Source organism: Opisthocomus hoazin, chromosome 11 (assembly GCF_030867145.1).
Source record: "Opisthocomus hoazin isolate bOpiHoa1 chromosome 11, bOpiHoa1.hap1, whole genome shotgun sequence".
NCBI lineage: Eukaryota > Metazoa > Chordata > Aves > Opisthocomiformes > Opisthocomidae > Opisthocomus > Opisthocomus hoazin.
Genome location: NC_134424.1, coordinates 3,377,457 through 3,395,897, shown reverse-complemented (window position 1 = coordinate 3,395,897; position 18,441 = coordinate 3,377,457). Strand labels below are relative to the sequence as shown.

Here is an 18,441-nt window from a genome sequence, read left to right as displayed (position 1 = left end):
ACAAAGCATAAATAAGCACCCCTTATAAAATCTGAAGCCACATGAAGTTTATCTAGATTCTAGATTCATTTTTGTTTCCATATCTATTTTCAAGACTTTCTGTGACATAATTTTAAAATTTGTAACTTCTGGAGCCGTACAGAAGTAGAACTGTAGGAGCTGGGTAAGCTTTCATATAAATAACCTGCATGTCTCCATTTTTTGAACACTTCCAGGGACAGATAGCTGCAGGTCAAAAGTTTTGAAGATTTGAATTTAATTTCTTCAAAGTTAAATGCCCAGGTCTTTAAATTTTTTAAAATGTTACTGTGGTTTAAAGATCAAGACTGACCTGAAACATTAGTATCCAACATTTGTATGGAAAAGAAGGAAATCCCAGGAACAGAATCCAGCCTGATTCATATTTTATGCCTTAAATAACTTGGTTTGTACAGTTTTGGCTAAAAATCTAAACCACATGGTTTGAAAGTCAACTGAAATTCATATATATTTTAAGGAAACCTAGCCTGATTCAAGATTTTATGTCACAATCTGAGAAGAATAAAATACTGCACTGTGCATATACTTAGCTAATTTATAGGGAGAAGTTGAGAAACACTTTTGTCAGTCCAAAGTTGGATATTCTCTGCAAGTCAAAATAATAAAACAACAATGTGTTATATTGCACTGACATTTTACTAAAATGTCCATCTAGTTTCCAAGGTAATAGAGATGTGAAAATACTAGCATGCAGAAAATAAATGTGTTAAAACAAGATGCGTTGTAAATTCAGTTGGATACAATTATTCAGGAGAGGAAACGTGTCATACCTTACTTTCTTTCCTTCAAATCTCTGCACTCTAAACCTACCTAAATTAGAGCAGTGTCTATCATTGATTATGTCATTCCCCAGAAATATGGCCTTCAGATGGTTTGTCATAACTCTACTGGTGATGTTACACAGCAGACACATTAAGTATCAGTCAAGACGATACGATTTTCCAACTACTACAAGTCAAGCAAATATGTTCTCAGCCTCCTGGGACAACCTTTCCTGCAGATGGATGACACCAAACTGTGATGTATGGACTGAAACAAAGCAGTTCCTCAGAGGTGTTTGTCGTGCCTTTCCCCTGATTTTGATGAGGGCCCTAACCCTTATGGGAAAGACAGGTACTTAAATATCTAAATCCCACTGAAATCAGGGGATCAAGAGCCTGAATTCAAGCAACAGCTGGCCTTTGGTCTTTAAAGCCTGAAATTCTCCACCACCTCCATCTCTTTTGATTTTTTTTTTTAATAATATCATCTTTATTTTATTTAATGCTTTCTTGGGTTTTGCCTTTGCATTTCATTTCACTTTGTCTTTGCATTTACTACATTTTACTGCTCACATTATCCCCGTAATTGAAATACTCTCTGCTCCCTCTAAAGTTTGCTGTGATGAGAAGTAGCTCCCGCATTGAGTGTACTTCTTCCTTTGGCACATTAAGGCATCAAGCCACTTTCCTTTTTTTTCAAATATGCTCCAGTTTGGATTTCACCATTAGTATAGATGAGATGACTAATCCAATTTCCTTCTGTGCAGAGAGTCCTCTTGCAGTTCTTTCTGCACTTCTACTTTTTCCCTGAATAGTCATCATTTAATGCCCCGTTATCTTAGATGGCACTCATTTAGTGGTTTATTAAGCAGTAATTTAGCAGCCTGTTATCAGTTCCTACTGTAGCTAGGGAAAATATGCAATCCAAGTATGCAAGATTTCTGCAGAATTACAGCATTTTTGTGATTTTTGAAGTAATATATATGAAATGTTTTCCCTGCATTTCATTACTGTCCCCTCACTAATGCTCCCATCAGGCTATTCAGAATGTAGATTGCCTGATCTCTATTTCTGTTCCCAGTCCAAGCAGTGAGATTGTACCAAATTGCAGAGAAATCAATGGACTGAGAAAAGCTGAAGGAGGTCCTAAGCCTGGACCCAGTTCTGCCTGCACTCATACTGTCCTTGCTGCGAGGTTAACAGGTGGGGAGAAGGCATAAGGCTGAAATTACCTTTAGTGATCTTCTTGAAAAACAGAGAGGGAAAATGAAATAATGGGCAAGTGTAGAAACCAAAGTGTGCCCTAAGCATTAAATATAGTAATACAGACGGATCAGTGTAAATCCCAGCTGGAAAAACGGTTTTGCGAAATAATTTTGATGATCTAAAAGGCAAAGACTTGACTTCAAATTACAGCTTTTAAGATCTGGATGAAAATAGAATTGTTTTTTTTAATTAATAGATTATTCCTGTTTCTTAGAATTGCCAGATTACAACAAATAATGAAAGCAGAGATAAAAGGATGTGACTAAGCGGGTAATGAGATGCCAGCCAGCCAAACTGGTGCTGGTGATCGAGCAGGTACCAGAGATGTGGGATTTTTCGTATCTGCTTATGAAAAGCATTTCCAGTTCTGGTTTCCCTCTGGAAACATATGCACAGGGACACAATAGGACAAGTCATACAAAATCTTCCCAAGTAGCATAACATCCCACGCTCTGCAGCCTCTGCTCTGGAGCGAGTGCCTCAGGAAGGATTAACAAGGACAGCAAAACAAAACTGTAGTTTGGACTACTGCTGTTTAAAAGAGTATAGAGTTGAAATGATGTCAAATATCGACGGAAACGGACTGCCTTACAGGTCTAATGGTAAGTCCCTCCACCTTTCCAATTTTTCCCAGGTTTTCAGCCTGCTGACACGGCCAGCAATGTTTCCACTTCACATATGCCCAGCTCCGAGCCCTGCCGTGGTCAGGGTAGCCCTGCCCGCAGAACCCTTCCCTTTCTGTCTCTGCTCCAAGACAGAATTTCAGTGCAGCCCTATCAGCCCGCATTTTTTTTCCTCCTTTCAGTTGGGTTTTGTTTTGCTGTTTATGCTGTCATTTTTTTGAGAGTAGATCGGATAAAGGTCATTTTTTACTTCAATGGAAAAGAACAGTAATTTGACAGTGAGACATTCCCAGCTTGCTGTACATCAGAAATGTTGATATTAGCTCCTAGAAAACAGAGCCTAGAGACAAAAATTGCCCAAGAAACTCGATTGCTAGCAGTTACTTTCCTAAACACGAGCATTTACAAAGTTATGTTTGAGGCTTCTGCTAAATTTTCAGATGCCATTACTGAAACGACTTTAACTTCATTTGTGTTAGCTCAGAAAAAGATCATCAAGAAGATATCAAATACTCACAAAAGATGATAGCTTCAAATAGTGTCTTTTGGCTGATCTATAATCATTTGCTTTGGCAATTTTATTCAAGAACATTAGCACTGATCACTGATGCTGTGTTCCTAATTATTTCTGAAATATTGTGCTGTTGCTCATGCTGAAATGCATAACGAGCAAAGCGGTAGGTTAGTTCGAAATGCAATGTTCTAACTGGTTTTTAATCAATGAGTGATAATGATAGCTTGTGTTTTGACTTTCACTGTTTAATTGCCGGTAATAAAGCAGATCTTAGTTGATGATATTTAACAGAGTCTAGTTTCATTTATCTCCATTTATTCTTTTTATTTTAAAAGTGCCTGGGAGCTTTCAGTGCTTGACACAGAAGCAAAATATACAATGCTAATTACACTTAGGTTGCCTAATATTTTCGAGAATAGAGGATTATGATGCCCTTACATGGGGAGCTATTGCACCTCACTGTTTTCAGCAGGTTTCTGAAATACAGTAGGTGTTTAATGGTACAGCTATGTTCCATGAAATCCCAGCCAGATTTTTCCTCAGATATAGACTGTTTAAATCACTATTTCCCTTCTTCTGCTTATGATAAAGTGATTTTTTATACCACGATGCCAAAATAATAAACAAAAATATTCTAAGGATGCAGAACTTCAGGTGATGCTACACAAAAAAGTATATCTCATGAAAACAGCCATACTGGGTTAAAATAAAGCTGCATCTGATTACATGACAGTCAGTCAAAAGCAGGCACCTAAAGCAGATGCTAAGAGCAGACACGGCACATAGCTTGAATACTATGTTGCATAGTCCTCTACTTTACCACGTGCAATCCCCAAAGCAGAGCTGAACTGGGATGATTTTTCTGGTCAGGATAGCAGACACAATCAAGTGAAATCCCCTGAGAGCAGAGAATTGTGCCATACACCACACACCAGGCAGCCGCTCTCTAGTTGTATGGCAATACAAAGGGCTAAGGGGGAAAGCAAAAAAACATTTCTGCTTGACCCCTGAATTTCTTCTCTGGCCAGCAGTCAATTTTGCAATAGACTGTACCTGACTTTTGGTCAAGAAAGAGTTTTTTTTGTTAAAGTTTATTTTTAATTCCAAGTTTAGTTTCAGTCTAATAAATGAGAGTCAATACTGTGATGACAAGCATATGTAAATCAGTCAGTCAATATGATAAATATTTCGATAATATCCTGCTTGATTAATCTAATTGAAATCAGGATCTGCCTTAGGTTTCAGATGTTGTAAATATCTCTTGCATTCCTCTTCAATTATATGTAAGAAAATAAAGACCCTTTTAATCTTGCCCGGTTTGACATCACCTTAATTGCTCAAGATGATTTATTTTTCAAGATTTTATTCCCAAGTTATCAATCATTTGAAAGCAAGAAGTAGGTGGCAGTCTGAAATTTCTATATCAGATCTTCCTGGGTCCTGAGGATTTTTCTGTGGTAGCAATTTGGACTATAAAAACAAGTTCTCTCTACATGTTTTTCTGTTATCTTCATAATCTCTATTATTTCTAAGCATTATTCCAGAACGTAAACCTTTCTATCTACATAGGAAATAATTTCTGATGTCAAGGTCTTTACAGCTAGTTCCTGACTAGCTTTATTCATGCTTGTTAGTTAAGCCCTAGTGGGAAAAGCAAGCATCTATGAAGCAGCCATTTTGTTCCAGTTATTCATAGTAAATAAGCAAAATTTAAATAACATGTACACAGAGCTTAAACATTCACCTGCAATTTAAGTCCCCTATAATGGTGATTGTATCTAGCTTTCTACAAGGTCTGGGACTCATAATACTGCAAAAAACAAAATATGGCTTCACATTATGACTTGTTTCCTATTGAACATAGATGGAAATTGTGAAGTGTGCCCTCTGGAAACAAAAGAGGGATCGTTGTTTGCTTTAGTGTATTCAAACTCTTTGCAAACTAAAGCAAAGTAGTCTTTTTCACTATTTCTTTTTCATTCCAATATGGCTGGATTTTTTCTACTAAGTATCCGCCTGAAAATAATACAGCTGTCAGTATCCAGTAGCTACAGTACACTGAATCGGTACAGTTTTCAAGCACCCAAGAATTTAGTAAACCAATTGTCATTTATTACCTAATATGCAGTCAACTGAAGAGCAAAGAGGCGGTCTTAGCAGATCTCTCCCCTCTTTCCCTACAGCGTGTGTGTATAGCTGTCTATTTGCTTGTAAGGATGCATAAATACCATCCACTTATATACACACAGGAGTGTAGGATAAATATATATTACATAACACAGTGTTTCACACACAGAGAAGATTGAGGAAAAAAAGGGGTATCAGTTGCTTGTACTTTGTTCAGTCTATCCATTGCCCATTGAAGTTTATGAAAGGCTTTCACTGCCTTCAAAGCACTTTGGCTCATACTCTCTACACAGAAATAGAAAAAAATGGACGAAGCATGAAACTGTATCTACTACCAGCTATAAACTTGTTAGCCAAACTTAGCATTCAACAGGCTGCTGTGTATTTTCTATACTAAAATTACAGTCACGCTTGGGAAAAAAGTGTCCTAGTAAATTCAGTTGTATTTGATCAGCATTTTTCCAACAGATTCCCCAAGTTTTCTGCCATGAAAGATGATAAAGATTTGTGTAAATAAACTGGAATATTGAAAGCTTGATTGTCCCAAATACCTCAGGCTAGCCAAGAACTGGGGGGTGGAGGAATAAGGCATTTCAGTTTAACTCCTTGAAACCACTGATGCCGTGAAAAGCCAGAATTGAAGACTCAATAGTCAGCAGACTATAAAGCAGGTATTCTTTATTACGGCGCCGGGCACACGGGGGATCTCTCCTCCAAACGTGTGCGCCAAACACTCTGTCATTTCAGGTTAAATACCATCATAATATACATATTCATTATATTTCCGAGAAATGCTTAGCATATTAATGATTTTTCCAAGAACTAATTAGCATATGTTAATATCTTTCACGCATGTGTGTTAGCGTCCTCAGGTGGTCTTTGGGGGTCTCAAGATGAAGGCTTATACTCCTCATCACAGTGTCTGCTGTCTGACCTTTTCTTCTGCTCAAACTCAGTTCTAAGATCATGCATACCGTGTCCTTCCAGGTTGTTTTGCTCTGGTCTTGTTGCCTTCTTGGTGCCTCTTTATCTCTGTAGCTTGGTGCATCTGCTCTCCCAAGGCTGAGCTGTCTAAATAACATTATTTAGGAGTCTTTCTGTCTTAGACCTTTCCTATCCCTCCCCAAAACAGCAAGTCTAGTTTGTCTAAGTAGTGTTATTTAGGAGCTTCTTTATCTTAGAGATTTCCTGTCTACTCAAAACAGCAAGGATCTACTTTAGTTTAATTAGAATCACTCTAGTAAGTGGAAATTTTATATTTACAGGTATCACCACTCAGATGGTTTATCCTAACACAGAAAAGGGGAGAAAAAGCTATTCGTCCCCCTAGGCTTGCTCAGGATCTAGAGGAAGGAGACGATGGAGAAATTCACTTCTGTCTCCAGAGTCACTGAATGGGAGCATACGGCTGCAAAGCAAGATACTTAATGAAAGCACTTAGATGGCTCTGAAATGGAGCTTAAAGGCTGGAAGAAATTTTCACAAAACTCTTCCTCCCCCCCATTTTGAGTATAAGCAGAACTGTAGCTTGCCAAGTTGTTACATGCTTATTAGAGTCAGTGTTTCACTGTCTCCCCCTTTCTACAGAGCATCTAGCAATAGTTGCAATGGAGTTTTGAAGTCATCACACAAAACCCCAGAGCTGATCAACACTAGCAGTGGCAAAAATTGTCTGAGCTTAATTAATCACTATCCTCCTAAAACAGCAAAGTACAGTTATATCTTGCACAAAAAAAGTCACAGAGAAAAAAAGTACTGGATTTATTTAACTGGCAGGATATTTAATGATATACCTGTTATCTGTTCCTGTACTGTAAATTATTGAATTAAGCCTTCAGTCAGTTTGGCAACAGTGCCAAATGAATATTACAACAGTACAATGCAGCAAACAGTATCTGTCATCAAATCTAGGTCTCACTTATAACTCAAATTACAGTGAACAAAATGCTTGTGCAGTAGATTGGAAAAGGTTCATGATTATTTATTCATCTTGCCCAGTAACACAAAAACTAATGAAATTTCATTGAGAAGAGTGCACATCAAGATTACTATACATCATAAAGACACATCCCTTTAACTTCATTGTGAATATTTGTCACTGTAATTAGATGTCTGCACCACAGTAGTTCTGTATCTGAAGGACATGACCAAGTCATGACGTAAAACAAATCACCGACACAAATGAAAAGGCTTCCTTTATCTTGTCTACATCTTGCACAACAGCACAAAAGTCTTCAGAAAATCTTTCTGTAAAGCCAATGAAGTCCTGTACAGTAAGTAATTCTAGCATTGTTACTCACACATTTATTTATTTTTTAATAAAATATTGCATTATTAGAACAGTTCACACATTGGCATATTTATAGCCCTTATACCTATTCAGGCTATTGTACCTTTACACGTATTTCCACAATGAATTTTTCATAAATCTCTATTCATTTGTAGCCATAAGTGTAAATCAGTGAAGCTCCGTTGAGTGCTATCCAGAATGCATTGATTCTGAGCAATTTTCCTTCGCTATAGCTGGAACTTCTGGACTGGAATCTTCAGAAATATTTTGTTTTTATAACAAATGCAGTTAGTATCATGTAAAGCTGAAGTAAGAGTTTAATTGCTATACTCAGTTTGATATTATGAGAAGCATCACATTTTGGCATTTAGAAATCTATTATTAATTATTTTGGAATTAGAACGTGTGTATCTGTGAGACCAAAATGCAGACGGGTAATAAATTCTCTGATACCCATTTATAGTCACAGAAAGTTAGCTCACAGTATTGAAGCAAGAGTGGTTATCATAATTAGAACTGTTAAAAAATGTTTGAAGCATCAGACTTTGACAAAATCTTTTGTCAATGTAAGTATTGAATTGTAAAAGGCCCATAATTCACCAGTGTGGTCATTTTTGCATAATACTTCTGTAATTATTACCTGCGCTATATCACACCCTAATTTTATATGCTAGATTCTGGCAATCCTGGCATCTGGGTATATTAGTAGTTTAAGTCATATCTTGTATCGTTTATTTCCACTCCTAAATACTCCAAGAAAATGTTCAGTTAGTATATGACCTGAGTGTGCTGCTTGTCACATTAGTCTCTGATGGCCCTACCTACATCACCACACAGGTTATGTTTAAATATTAGCAAAAATACTGGAGTATTTTCATAATTTTTCAGGCAATAAAATTTAGAGGATACAGAATTGTTCTCATTGAAGATTTCAGTGCTGTTTGCCAGGAATGGAGGAGCCCAAACTATTCTGTTCTTCAAAGCTATGTCTCCAGACTCAAATCCAGACCACGGCTCTCCTGGTGAGCTGCAGGCAACCTCCCCTCACCGCGCAAGGGAAGGGAGGACAAAGCGAGGTGGGCGCTTGGACTGACGGCTCCATCTCTGCTGCTGGGAAAGATCAGACTCGCAGCTGTGCCTCCTCTCATCTGCGTACACTCACTATTTTTCGAAATTGCAAGGAAGGGGAGTCACTAGCCTACTGTGTCCCAGATGAAAGGGATGCCTTGCGCTGTTGACTGTCACTTTGCAGACAGCTTTGTATATAAAATCTGGGCTCCAGAGCCAAGCCTCAATTCATTACCAAGAGTTTCTTTGACTTCAGTGGGGCCAAGGACTTCACCCTGCGCGTCTCCTCGACACCTACCTTTCTACCTACATCTGAGTTAGCTAAGCATTTTTCTGGTTTTGCTGTCTGATAACAGAGACAATGGGGAATTTCACCACTACTCCCACTTTGACTTTTTCAATAGAAGCTGAAACTTGAAAGGAGCCCCGTGTCTCTGGAGCTCCGTACATCAACATCTGAAGGGAGAAAACACATGAAAGTTGAAGGCCCTTTGGGAAAATCCTACCGGTTTTAGGTTGCTTCTGCCTGCTCAAACCTATAACATCTCTTCTAATCTTCCTTTCTCTGTATCTGTCACCTGCTTCACTCTCTGATTGAGAACTGAATGTCATTGAGAGGGAGAGGAGGGAAGCCTGCCTCCCGTTGCCTATAGTACTGACAAGATGTTTGCCTTTTTCCAGAATGCTTCCACAGCCCTTTTCTGCTTCTCATTTCTTGTCCCATCTTCTCTTTCAGCGTTAATATCTGATTCCTTGAACTGATGTGTGTTACTTTATGCTTTCCTGCTAACAAACAGTGTCTTTTCCATTACCTCTCGTTTTGCATCTGTCATGTTCCTTTTAAAGTCCTTGAGCTACCTGGTCCAGGCTTTTGATAAGGAAAATAATAATTCTCTTCTGCTTCTGACAAGATGTGATCAAAAGCCTCAATGTTATTTGCAGGGAAAGGCTCAATCCCATTTAAAAATCTGTGGGGCCTATAAATTGCCCCTCTTCCTATTAAAACTTACTAGTGTCTTCCGCTGTGAAGAAAAACAAACACATTTTGTAGTCATTTGGATTTTGTGTATTTTTCCTGCTCGTGCTGTCATTGCAAGGAGGAAGTCTCTAACTCACCTGTCCCATCCTTTTTGCTAGAACTGACAGGTGTTTTACGACAAAGCTGATTTAAAAGAGGCCTCTTAATCAGATGTCAGCTTTGGCCCATAAAGTCATATTAATGTTTTGGATCAGATATGAGGCTCTATCTAAGGCGCATTAAGAAAGATTCATTAGAAACTCACTACTGCTGGAATTTACAGCCTTCCTGGAACTTAATAGCCTGGATAAATTCCTTCTTATCTGGTTTGCTTATGTGAATTATAGCACTTTTGCATTTAGAAGCTTTTTAGAGAACAGGTTTTACCATTATTCCGGCCTCTTTAGTCTTACGATCTGCAGTAAGGATAAAGGGATATGCTACAGCTATACATGCCTAGGCAGCAGCTTGACTCCTCTGTGCAGACTGCATGAGTCCAAGTGAGGAAAGTACAGCCCTGGTGCACCACTTATTTAGGATTCTTCAATGCAAGACCTTTAGCTACTTATTCTACAGTACACAGCACAAAGGACTCCTAATCTCCAAGTAGCTCCACAAAACTTCATGGCAACAGAAATAATCACAGCAGCTGCAAATACTGCACACTTCGGAGCTCTCAGGCCCACAGAACTGTATATTTCTGGTCCTTGAGCAAGGAATCCTCTTGAGTTTGTCTACCTGGAGCAGATTCATAGAGGCAAACCAAAAGCCTTACGTGGTCTTTCTCTGCAAACGGAGCATGATGCTTTCTAGGATACTTTCAGTTTCACCAAACAGAATTTATCTGATATTACTGCTCAGTTTGTGGCAATAGTAATTACAAATCCACTTTGCAAAAATATCGTAGCAGAAAGGAAAATTTGTAGTAGGAAAGGGATAAAAAAAGTCAGCTGGTTGGCAACATTGGTCTGCTCAGTTGTCTCTATATATGGTACAGACTGGGTCTTGGCCAGCCTAAATTGCTCCCAGGCTGTATTGCCTAGAATTTCTAGTTGAACAGATACCTCATAAGGAGGTGAATATGAAGCCAGGAATAGTCAGACAGCAGGAAAGTACAGGGAGCAGGATTTGACTGGAAATTAAGCTGATTAAGTGTGGGCTCCAGATCTGCATTTCATTCTCCTTGTCTGGATCAGACAGCACATAAGCATTTCAATATTTATCGTGACTAACCAAAACCTCTTTGACTACATTTGACATAATATCACAGCGCATTATAACCAACCATTGCCTATAAAGCGATGAGAGGAAAGCACTGTGATATCCTCTGCTGATACGTAATTATGAAAAAAATAGGCTTCCTGCTCTTCCATTGGCACTATGTTAATCTCTGTATTGGCTGAAGACAATATCACATAATGAGTAAAGGAACGTTGATTCATTTTCATACTTTAGATTTGAATTCACACTAGCATAATTATGGTCTTTATGGAGATCAAACTGATTTGGCAGCATAAAGAAATACATTTTAACTTCTAATAGAACATTTCATAGCAAGAGTTTATATCTGCTTTCAAGAACTATGCTGAGGACTCACAAGTTTTATGTATAAAAATGGTACATTTAATCAAATATTCGTATTCCATTAGATAAAATAATCTGAATTATTTGAATCTTAACCAAACAGTCCTACAAAGATTCAATTGTCCTATGTATCTCTGGAGAAATCATGGTGACCGGTATTGAATCTGGAGAATGGGGGAGAAATATTTGGCCGTTCGCTATACAAAACACAAAAGGATGCATCAGGAAATTAGAAATGACCAGTCTGACCTTTTCTATAAATAAGAGATGGACTCATAGTACACCATTGGCTCTGAAAGTGCACATCATTTCTCACAAATTTGGTGTTATTCTCTGTTGCAGATCAGGCAGCAAGAAAAGGATATTAAAGAGAAAACAAAATGATAGCATGAAGCCCCCTTTACTAAAACTCATAGACAGTATTTTTGTGATAGGGACTGCGACGTGTCTACTGTGAAGGACCTGTTAGGGTACATGTAAACTATTGTGTCCTTATTCGACACAAGGGTCTACTGTATAAAGCACATTGAAGGAGGGTACAAGAACTAAGATGTTCAAAATGCAAATGACAAATGAGTCCAAATTCCAGTTAGAACTCATCATAGGAATTTAATTCCAGATTTACGAAAATATTTATGTTCTTATCAGCTAAACCAGGGATTTTTATGTTGATCAGGTAGCTCACCATTGTTAATTTCAGGCCTACCCAGCTACATGGATTTAAAAAACAGAACAATGATCCCTACATCATTTTGGTGCTTTGAGAAAGCTTTTTACTGGCAGTTCTGGAAAGGCAAAGAGAGTGACTAACAGGCTAAGTAAATTAACCCAGAAGGGAAGAAAATTCCTACCAAAGATAAGTCAAAGGATCAATTACAGACACAGTGAAAAAAGAAGTCTTAAAATTTGTCAAGGGATTAAAAATAGAAGAGTAGCAGGAAAAGAAACAAAGATTATTTAACTACGCCCAGCCACCGTCTCCGAGAGCCACTCTGCCTTGCCCCATATGGTTTGCTGAACAAATTGTCTTGTCCCCTACTCCCCACAACAAGAAAGACTACCATGAGAAATAGAAGTAGTTCTGGTTTACTTTACTATCATTCGATTCTGAAAGCATGAAATAAAGGAAAAATCATTTGGGGTCTGAGGTCAATATTGGGATATGTGTAATCTTTCTGATCACAAAGTTGGAACTGTAAAATATGAGTTAATTATTTTTCCTACTGTATCTTGCTCTATGACTAAAGACCCCTGGAAGAACCACAATAGAAAGAATAAAAAAATTATTAATTTAATCTCTAGACAGAGGTAAGGGCTGAAATGCATGCTTATCTTTAGGTATTTGAGTAACCCCACCAAAAGCAAACAGCAAGGCCATATCGAGTTTTGAATGTAGCTCAGTCACAGCTTTTTTCATTGTGTTTGCTTCATATTTTCTGAGATTTTCACCTGTGTCCAGTAGTTATGGATAAGTCATGAAATATTTGGAGTCTACTCTAAGTTTGCATATAGCCTGCAAAGTTTAGCAGAATGAAAAAGTTGTGGAAATTGATACTTTTTATGTGATTTACTGCATTTTATGGTCTGTTATGTCACTTATAACATCACATATAATGTTCAGCCAAGTTTAATATTTTATCTTCAAACCACTAGCTCATCCCAGGTATTTTACTAGCCTGACTTATTTTATATCCTAAAGTGAGAAGATGTAGTTTTCCTTTCTAGTATACCCACGCTATCTCCTTTATAACACGAGATATTCTTAAAATGAGATGTGTCTACCCAAACAGCCATAGTCGTATAAAACAAATCAATCTTTTTTGACTGCTACTTTGAATCTTACTCCAGTTCTCTTGAAGGCTATTTCTCACAGGTACTGCTCATGAAAACACACTCACAGCTGGGCTGACTTTCTGAGTTTTCGAAGGACATACAGTGTCAGTAGGGCTAAGAGACACATAGGAATGGATGTCTCAATTAAAACACGCTGATTTTCAGATGCCATCCTTAAAAAAGCTTCTGGTCAAAAAAGCTTAGATATAAACTATTGTCTTTTGTTCACCACTCTCTAGAGTTTTGCCAGGTGTTCTTTACTAGAAGTAAAAGTAGGAAAGCCTGACTACATTCATCAATAAAAAACAAATTTACCCCTAGAAAGATGGGGTTCTTAACTTTTCTGGTTTAGTAAAAAATATTTCAGATATGAAATAAAGATTAAAAATCAGTGATATTTAAAAAATTTAAGCATTATATTCTCATTACTTCAGATAAAAATTATTTATACAATTCCAGGATTAGGACTGCCAGAAAAACAGCAAGTGTCACAACAAGATGAAAGCTGGCAACAATGATGATCTGGCTTTTTTTTAAATTTAAAGGAAATAGATTGAAGCGGTTGAAAAGTACAAAGGGAGATGAATATGTATACAGCTGACAGCAGACGGAGATGACCTGCGTTTTGACGCGCACTCTGTGCAGTTGCTGATGGCCCTGCAGCGGATGTGCGCGTTGACCGGGTGGCCAGAGCAAAGCTCGGGGAACTGCCCAGAGGTGCATGCTGCGCTGGTGCATCGGGACAGCTGATCTTCTTTAGGGATGCAGGAGGGGACTCTGCTGATGTCAGGAGAGCAACTCTCTCCTAAGAGTTATAGAGCTATGGAGCAAGAGGGTTGCACTTGGCAGCCTGGGCACTGCAGTGATGACACAAGGTGCGATGAAGCAGTGGTCTTTGGGAAGAAGGTTGTACCTTCCCTCTCTCGTTGTCGTGAGCAGATAAAAAAGGTGAATAAAGTCAGACATGATTAGTGCCAACGTTTATGTTACTTCCAGAACGCGACTGTAAATCCACTAGTTTTTTGGGTTAATACTTCTTCTTCCCAGCTGTGTAACCGAACTGCAAACTTTCTAGGTTTCTTGGACTCATGTAAGACATCTGGGAAGCAGAGGATGGTCCAATTGCTAGTCTTTATTGAAGGATCTAGGATCATTTATTTGTTCTGTCACTAGTACTCAGTTATAGCCATGAAAATATTGCTTGATCCCCTTGAAAGATTTCCTTGCAGGAACCTCTGAGATTTTGAGGAAGCAAGGGGGTCTTGCCCCAGCCCACATGTCTGTTGTGCCCTTGTGTTTACATGCTCTAATTATTAGAATCTGTGGGTCACTGGAAGGATACAGGTTCTAGTGAAAATATGTGATGAATAATCAACCTTTATTTAATGTTACTTCAGTTCTAAAAGGGTCAAATGAGAGGAAAAATAAAACAAAACAAAACAAAACAAAACAAAACAAAACAAAACAATCTAAACCAAATCCAGAAACCAGGCCAGCTAAGGTATGCAGAAGTAGGATACCAAAGGATGTGAAGGTTAGAGGAGAAAGAAGTGACTGATCCCCTTAGACTGTGACCCCATCACCAGAAAGAAAGGCCAAATGGCTGAGGAAAGGAAAGCCCAAGACCACCACCCCACCACGACGTACCTCTCAATCTAGAAGCTATTTGCTGGTCTGCTAGTGGTCTTCCCTCTCCCCCTCCCATGGTAAGCACTCTGATGGACCGTAGGGAAATGTCTGCGTTGCCAGGGTTTGGCTGCAGTCAATGAGCTGCCTGTCTTTCAAAGGGTGACGTGAGGCTGACACATTCACCTCACCAAGCGAGCAGGGAACTAGAAGTGCCAAACACAGAAAGCCACAACTTCGTCCTTTCCTGCTTCCAGTCACGATTTAAAGCACAAGTATGGGCTAGGTGGGGGAGATTTAGTAGATGGTCCTATAGCTTCCATAGGAAATATGCAAAGAAACTAATCTTCACCGTCACTCTCAAAATAAATCACCAATACCTAGGATATGTGATTTTATTATCAATCAGGCTTGAAATATTTCCTCTGTAATAGCCAAATGTCTGGAGGTGGATTCTCTGCTGAAAATAATAGCAGACCTTAACTTTTGACCGAAAGCAAAGGACACTTTTATGTGTAAGGACATGCTAAAGATGTCTAATCTTAAATTATTGTTTTTCTTTCACAGGGGAGGAAACCCTTCATGGTCCTATTTTTATCCAAGAGCCATATGACATCACTTATTCCATGGGCTCAGCAAATCCAGAAATCCTTCTGAACTGTACAGCTAAAGGATATCCACTTCCATACTACAGGTGAAGTCAACTTTGGAAAAGTATTGTCTCACTGTAACTCTTTTAACTGTGTTTTAATCAGTAGTACACCATCGTATGTACCTCAACATGTGTTGAGCACTCACAGCGAGAGTATACATAGGTATAGTAAATTTGAGGAAAGGAGGAAAATTATTTTTGTTAGTCTACTGTTAAGAAAATTAACAAAGGAAGAGAAAGCACATCACTGAAAATTGTGCCCAAAGTATTTCAAAACATACAAAAGTACTTCCGAATCCATAGAATAGCTGTAAAAAATTGAAAAATGGAGATTCTGCCCATCAGTATTTGATAAAACTTTCTGTACATTGATAAACGCTTGGAAAGCAAAAGAGCAACATCCCTGCCACTTCTCACTCTAAGATTTCATGTAAATATTTCTAGTGTTTATTCAGAGAAACATCGAGGCACGGCTCTGGTATTTAGCTTACAATACTCTGTAGCCTTACTTAATAAAACCTTGATCCATAGGATTGTTTGTTTATTCAATAACTATAGATGCATCTTTTTAAATATAGCTTGTTGCACCAAGGATCTGGAAATCTGTGTCTAATAAGAGGAAAATCTGGAAATCTGGAAAAAATGTCAGTGTGTGTTCTTCAGAAAAGAATGGGGAAAATAATTGTCAGGGAAAATAAAAAAAAAAAATCGTGCAAGACATGAAAGAAAATTGTGCCCTACCAAATACTTGGACAGTATTTCTTTTAATTGCTCATAAAACAGTTCCTTTTGAAAAGTACCATTGCTAGTGATCAACTTGGCTTTTGTACTTTATGTATTAATCTGTCTCCAAATATTGTGCCAGTAAAGGAGTACTTTATCTCCTTCTTACAGTGCAACTTCTCTTCATATAAGTAGAAATCCTCACCCATTTCCCATCCTGTCTGTTCTACCACTTTTCAACACAAACGTCCACAGCTCATATCAGGAATTTCAAGTCTTTCCAGTTCATCCATCCATCTGCTTCATATCCATTTATACAGGCAGCTTCCTCAGAGACACATAAAAATTATTGACTGTTGTATTCCAACCACGAGATCTCACGTGCACAAATAGTAGAAACAGCAGGTTTCATTAGGCGAGAGAGCTGTGAAGTGTCCTCCTGTCATATGCCTGATATTCATAGTTTCCCATTCACTTTTTTCCTATCCATCCATTAATTAGATTCATTATTTTCTTTGCACTATAACGATATTTTACAAAGCCTCGGTTAATCTAGTAAGACCCGATCAACATCTCGAGGTGGATCCTGAACCATCTAGGTCAGTTAGAAGTTATCAGCTATCGCTGCTGCTGTTACAACCTGGGAGATTTTCACCATGACTTGGAAGGAATGGAGAGTCTTCAGCACTTTTCTTTGGTTTCACTAGAGCTAATGCCAGTTTTGTCAGATAAGGATTGAGCCCATATATTAAAAGTTCCAAAAATTTCAGATAAATCCAGCACAGCACGAAATTTTAATCATATCCTTTGTTGAGTGATGGAAAAGAACAGCAAGGACTACTGCAAGGTTTCTCTTTGATTAAGAAATACAGAACCACTGCAACAGGAATAAAGTTATATAAAGCTAATTAGTTATTTATCACCTTTGAAATAAATAATTGTGCTGATTAATACCCTTTTTTTTAAAGAAAAAATGCTTAGCATTTCCTAAAAGTTTTATTATGTACTATATTAGTTTTGTAGACTCCTTGAATACAGCAATATTTTTTTGCAACCTCATTTCAAAATCCTGTGTGTCGAACAACTACAGTGCAAGAATTGTATAGAATTGAAGAGGGCATAAGGGCTAAGTAATAAAAAATGAGACACTGACTTCCTCATGGATGCTGTTGGAAGCAATAGAGAACATAGGTCTGATTGCAATGGAAACAAAAATATAGATAGAAGTATCTCTAAAATCATCACATGTGCTAGGAAATCTATCTAAATGTCCTTATAAATACCATTTTATCTATTACGCCTTTTTCTATGCAGTCAAAATTTTTTATAGTATCAGGTACATTATTTCATCTGTTTCCCTGTGTGATGTCAGTGGTAAAAAAACATAATCTTTCAAAATCTATATATAATTTTCTGAACTTAAGCTTTTCTGTTATAGTTGATTGAGGGATTAACATCAACTAAATTAAGTAACAAGTTTTACCTCTTTTTCTGCTTACAGCCTATCCATGAACATGTCACACTTCCACAGTTTCCTTGCGTTAAGTAATTCTGTTTAGTACCGCTAGACTTCCTCCACACTGAACAAAACTATAAAGAAGTCACCTAGAGCTTGCCAAGCAAGAGTTTTCTGCAGTATTTTGACATTTCCTGTTTGGTCGCAGGTGCTTAGTTCTAACTCATCACACTTTTTCTGATTTTACATTCCGCATCCAGAGTAATCATGTAATCTAGCATTTTCATGCAAGTTTGAAATTGAGGGTTTTATTTTTCCCACAATAATCTTCACAGACAGCAGTCAATTGAACAAATAAATAACAAATTCAAGGACAGCACAAGCATTATTCATTATGACAACATTTTAATATTTCAGTGTAACTTAGGATGATGCAGCAAAAGAAGATAAAAAGATTCAAATTGAATCCAAATTGAAGCACCACAGAAGATAACTGTAACAGGCAACTAAACTGAGGGGAACAGAAGCACAAAGTCTACGATGATTGCAAATGACTTAAAATGTGTGTGTAAGCACTGCACACAAAAATCTTAGAATGATTCCCAGTAACCCCAAAAATATATCTGTCTTATTCATACCCTTGAAAAACAAATGACAAGCCTGCTATAGTGTACTTGTTAGCTAAAATGCTGTCCCTTGACCCACTGCAGATTCTGCTTCAAAAGTGAAGTAGGATTAAAAATGCCTTCAGCCTCTGTTTTATTCACAGTCAACAGTTTTTAAACTTTCTATTTTCTTCCTCCAGGGAAATACTGTATACTAGGGGGGTTTGCGAGTTTTTTTCCCAATTACAAAGAGGTC

The 18,441-nt window shown here is 37.9% G+C and overlaps 1 protein-coding gene across 2 annotated transcripts in view; it reads left to right on the top strand.

Moving 5' to 3' along the window:
• Positions 1 to 18,441, top strand: part of LOC104331264 (contactin-6) — a 150,850-nt gene that overhangs the window by 44,376 nt on the left and 88,033 nt on the right. For both annotated transcript variants that reach the window (XM_075432529.1, XM_009936553.2), the window contains exon 3: positions 15,317 to 15,443. In XM_075432529.1, coding sequence (XP_075288644.1) covers positions 15,317 to 15,443 — 127 coding nt within the window. The remainder of the gene's footprint in view (positions 1 to 15,316; positions 15,444 to 18,441) is intronic.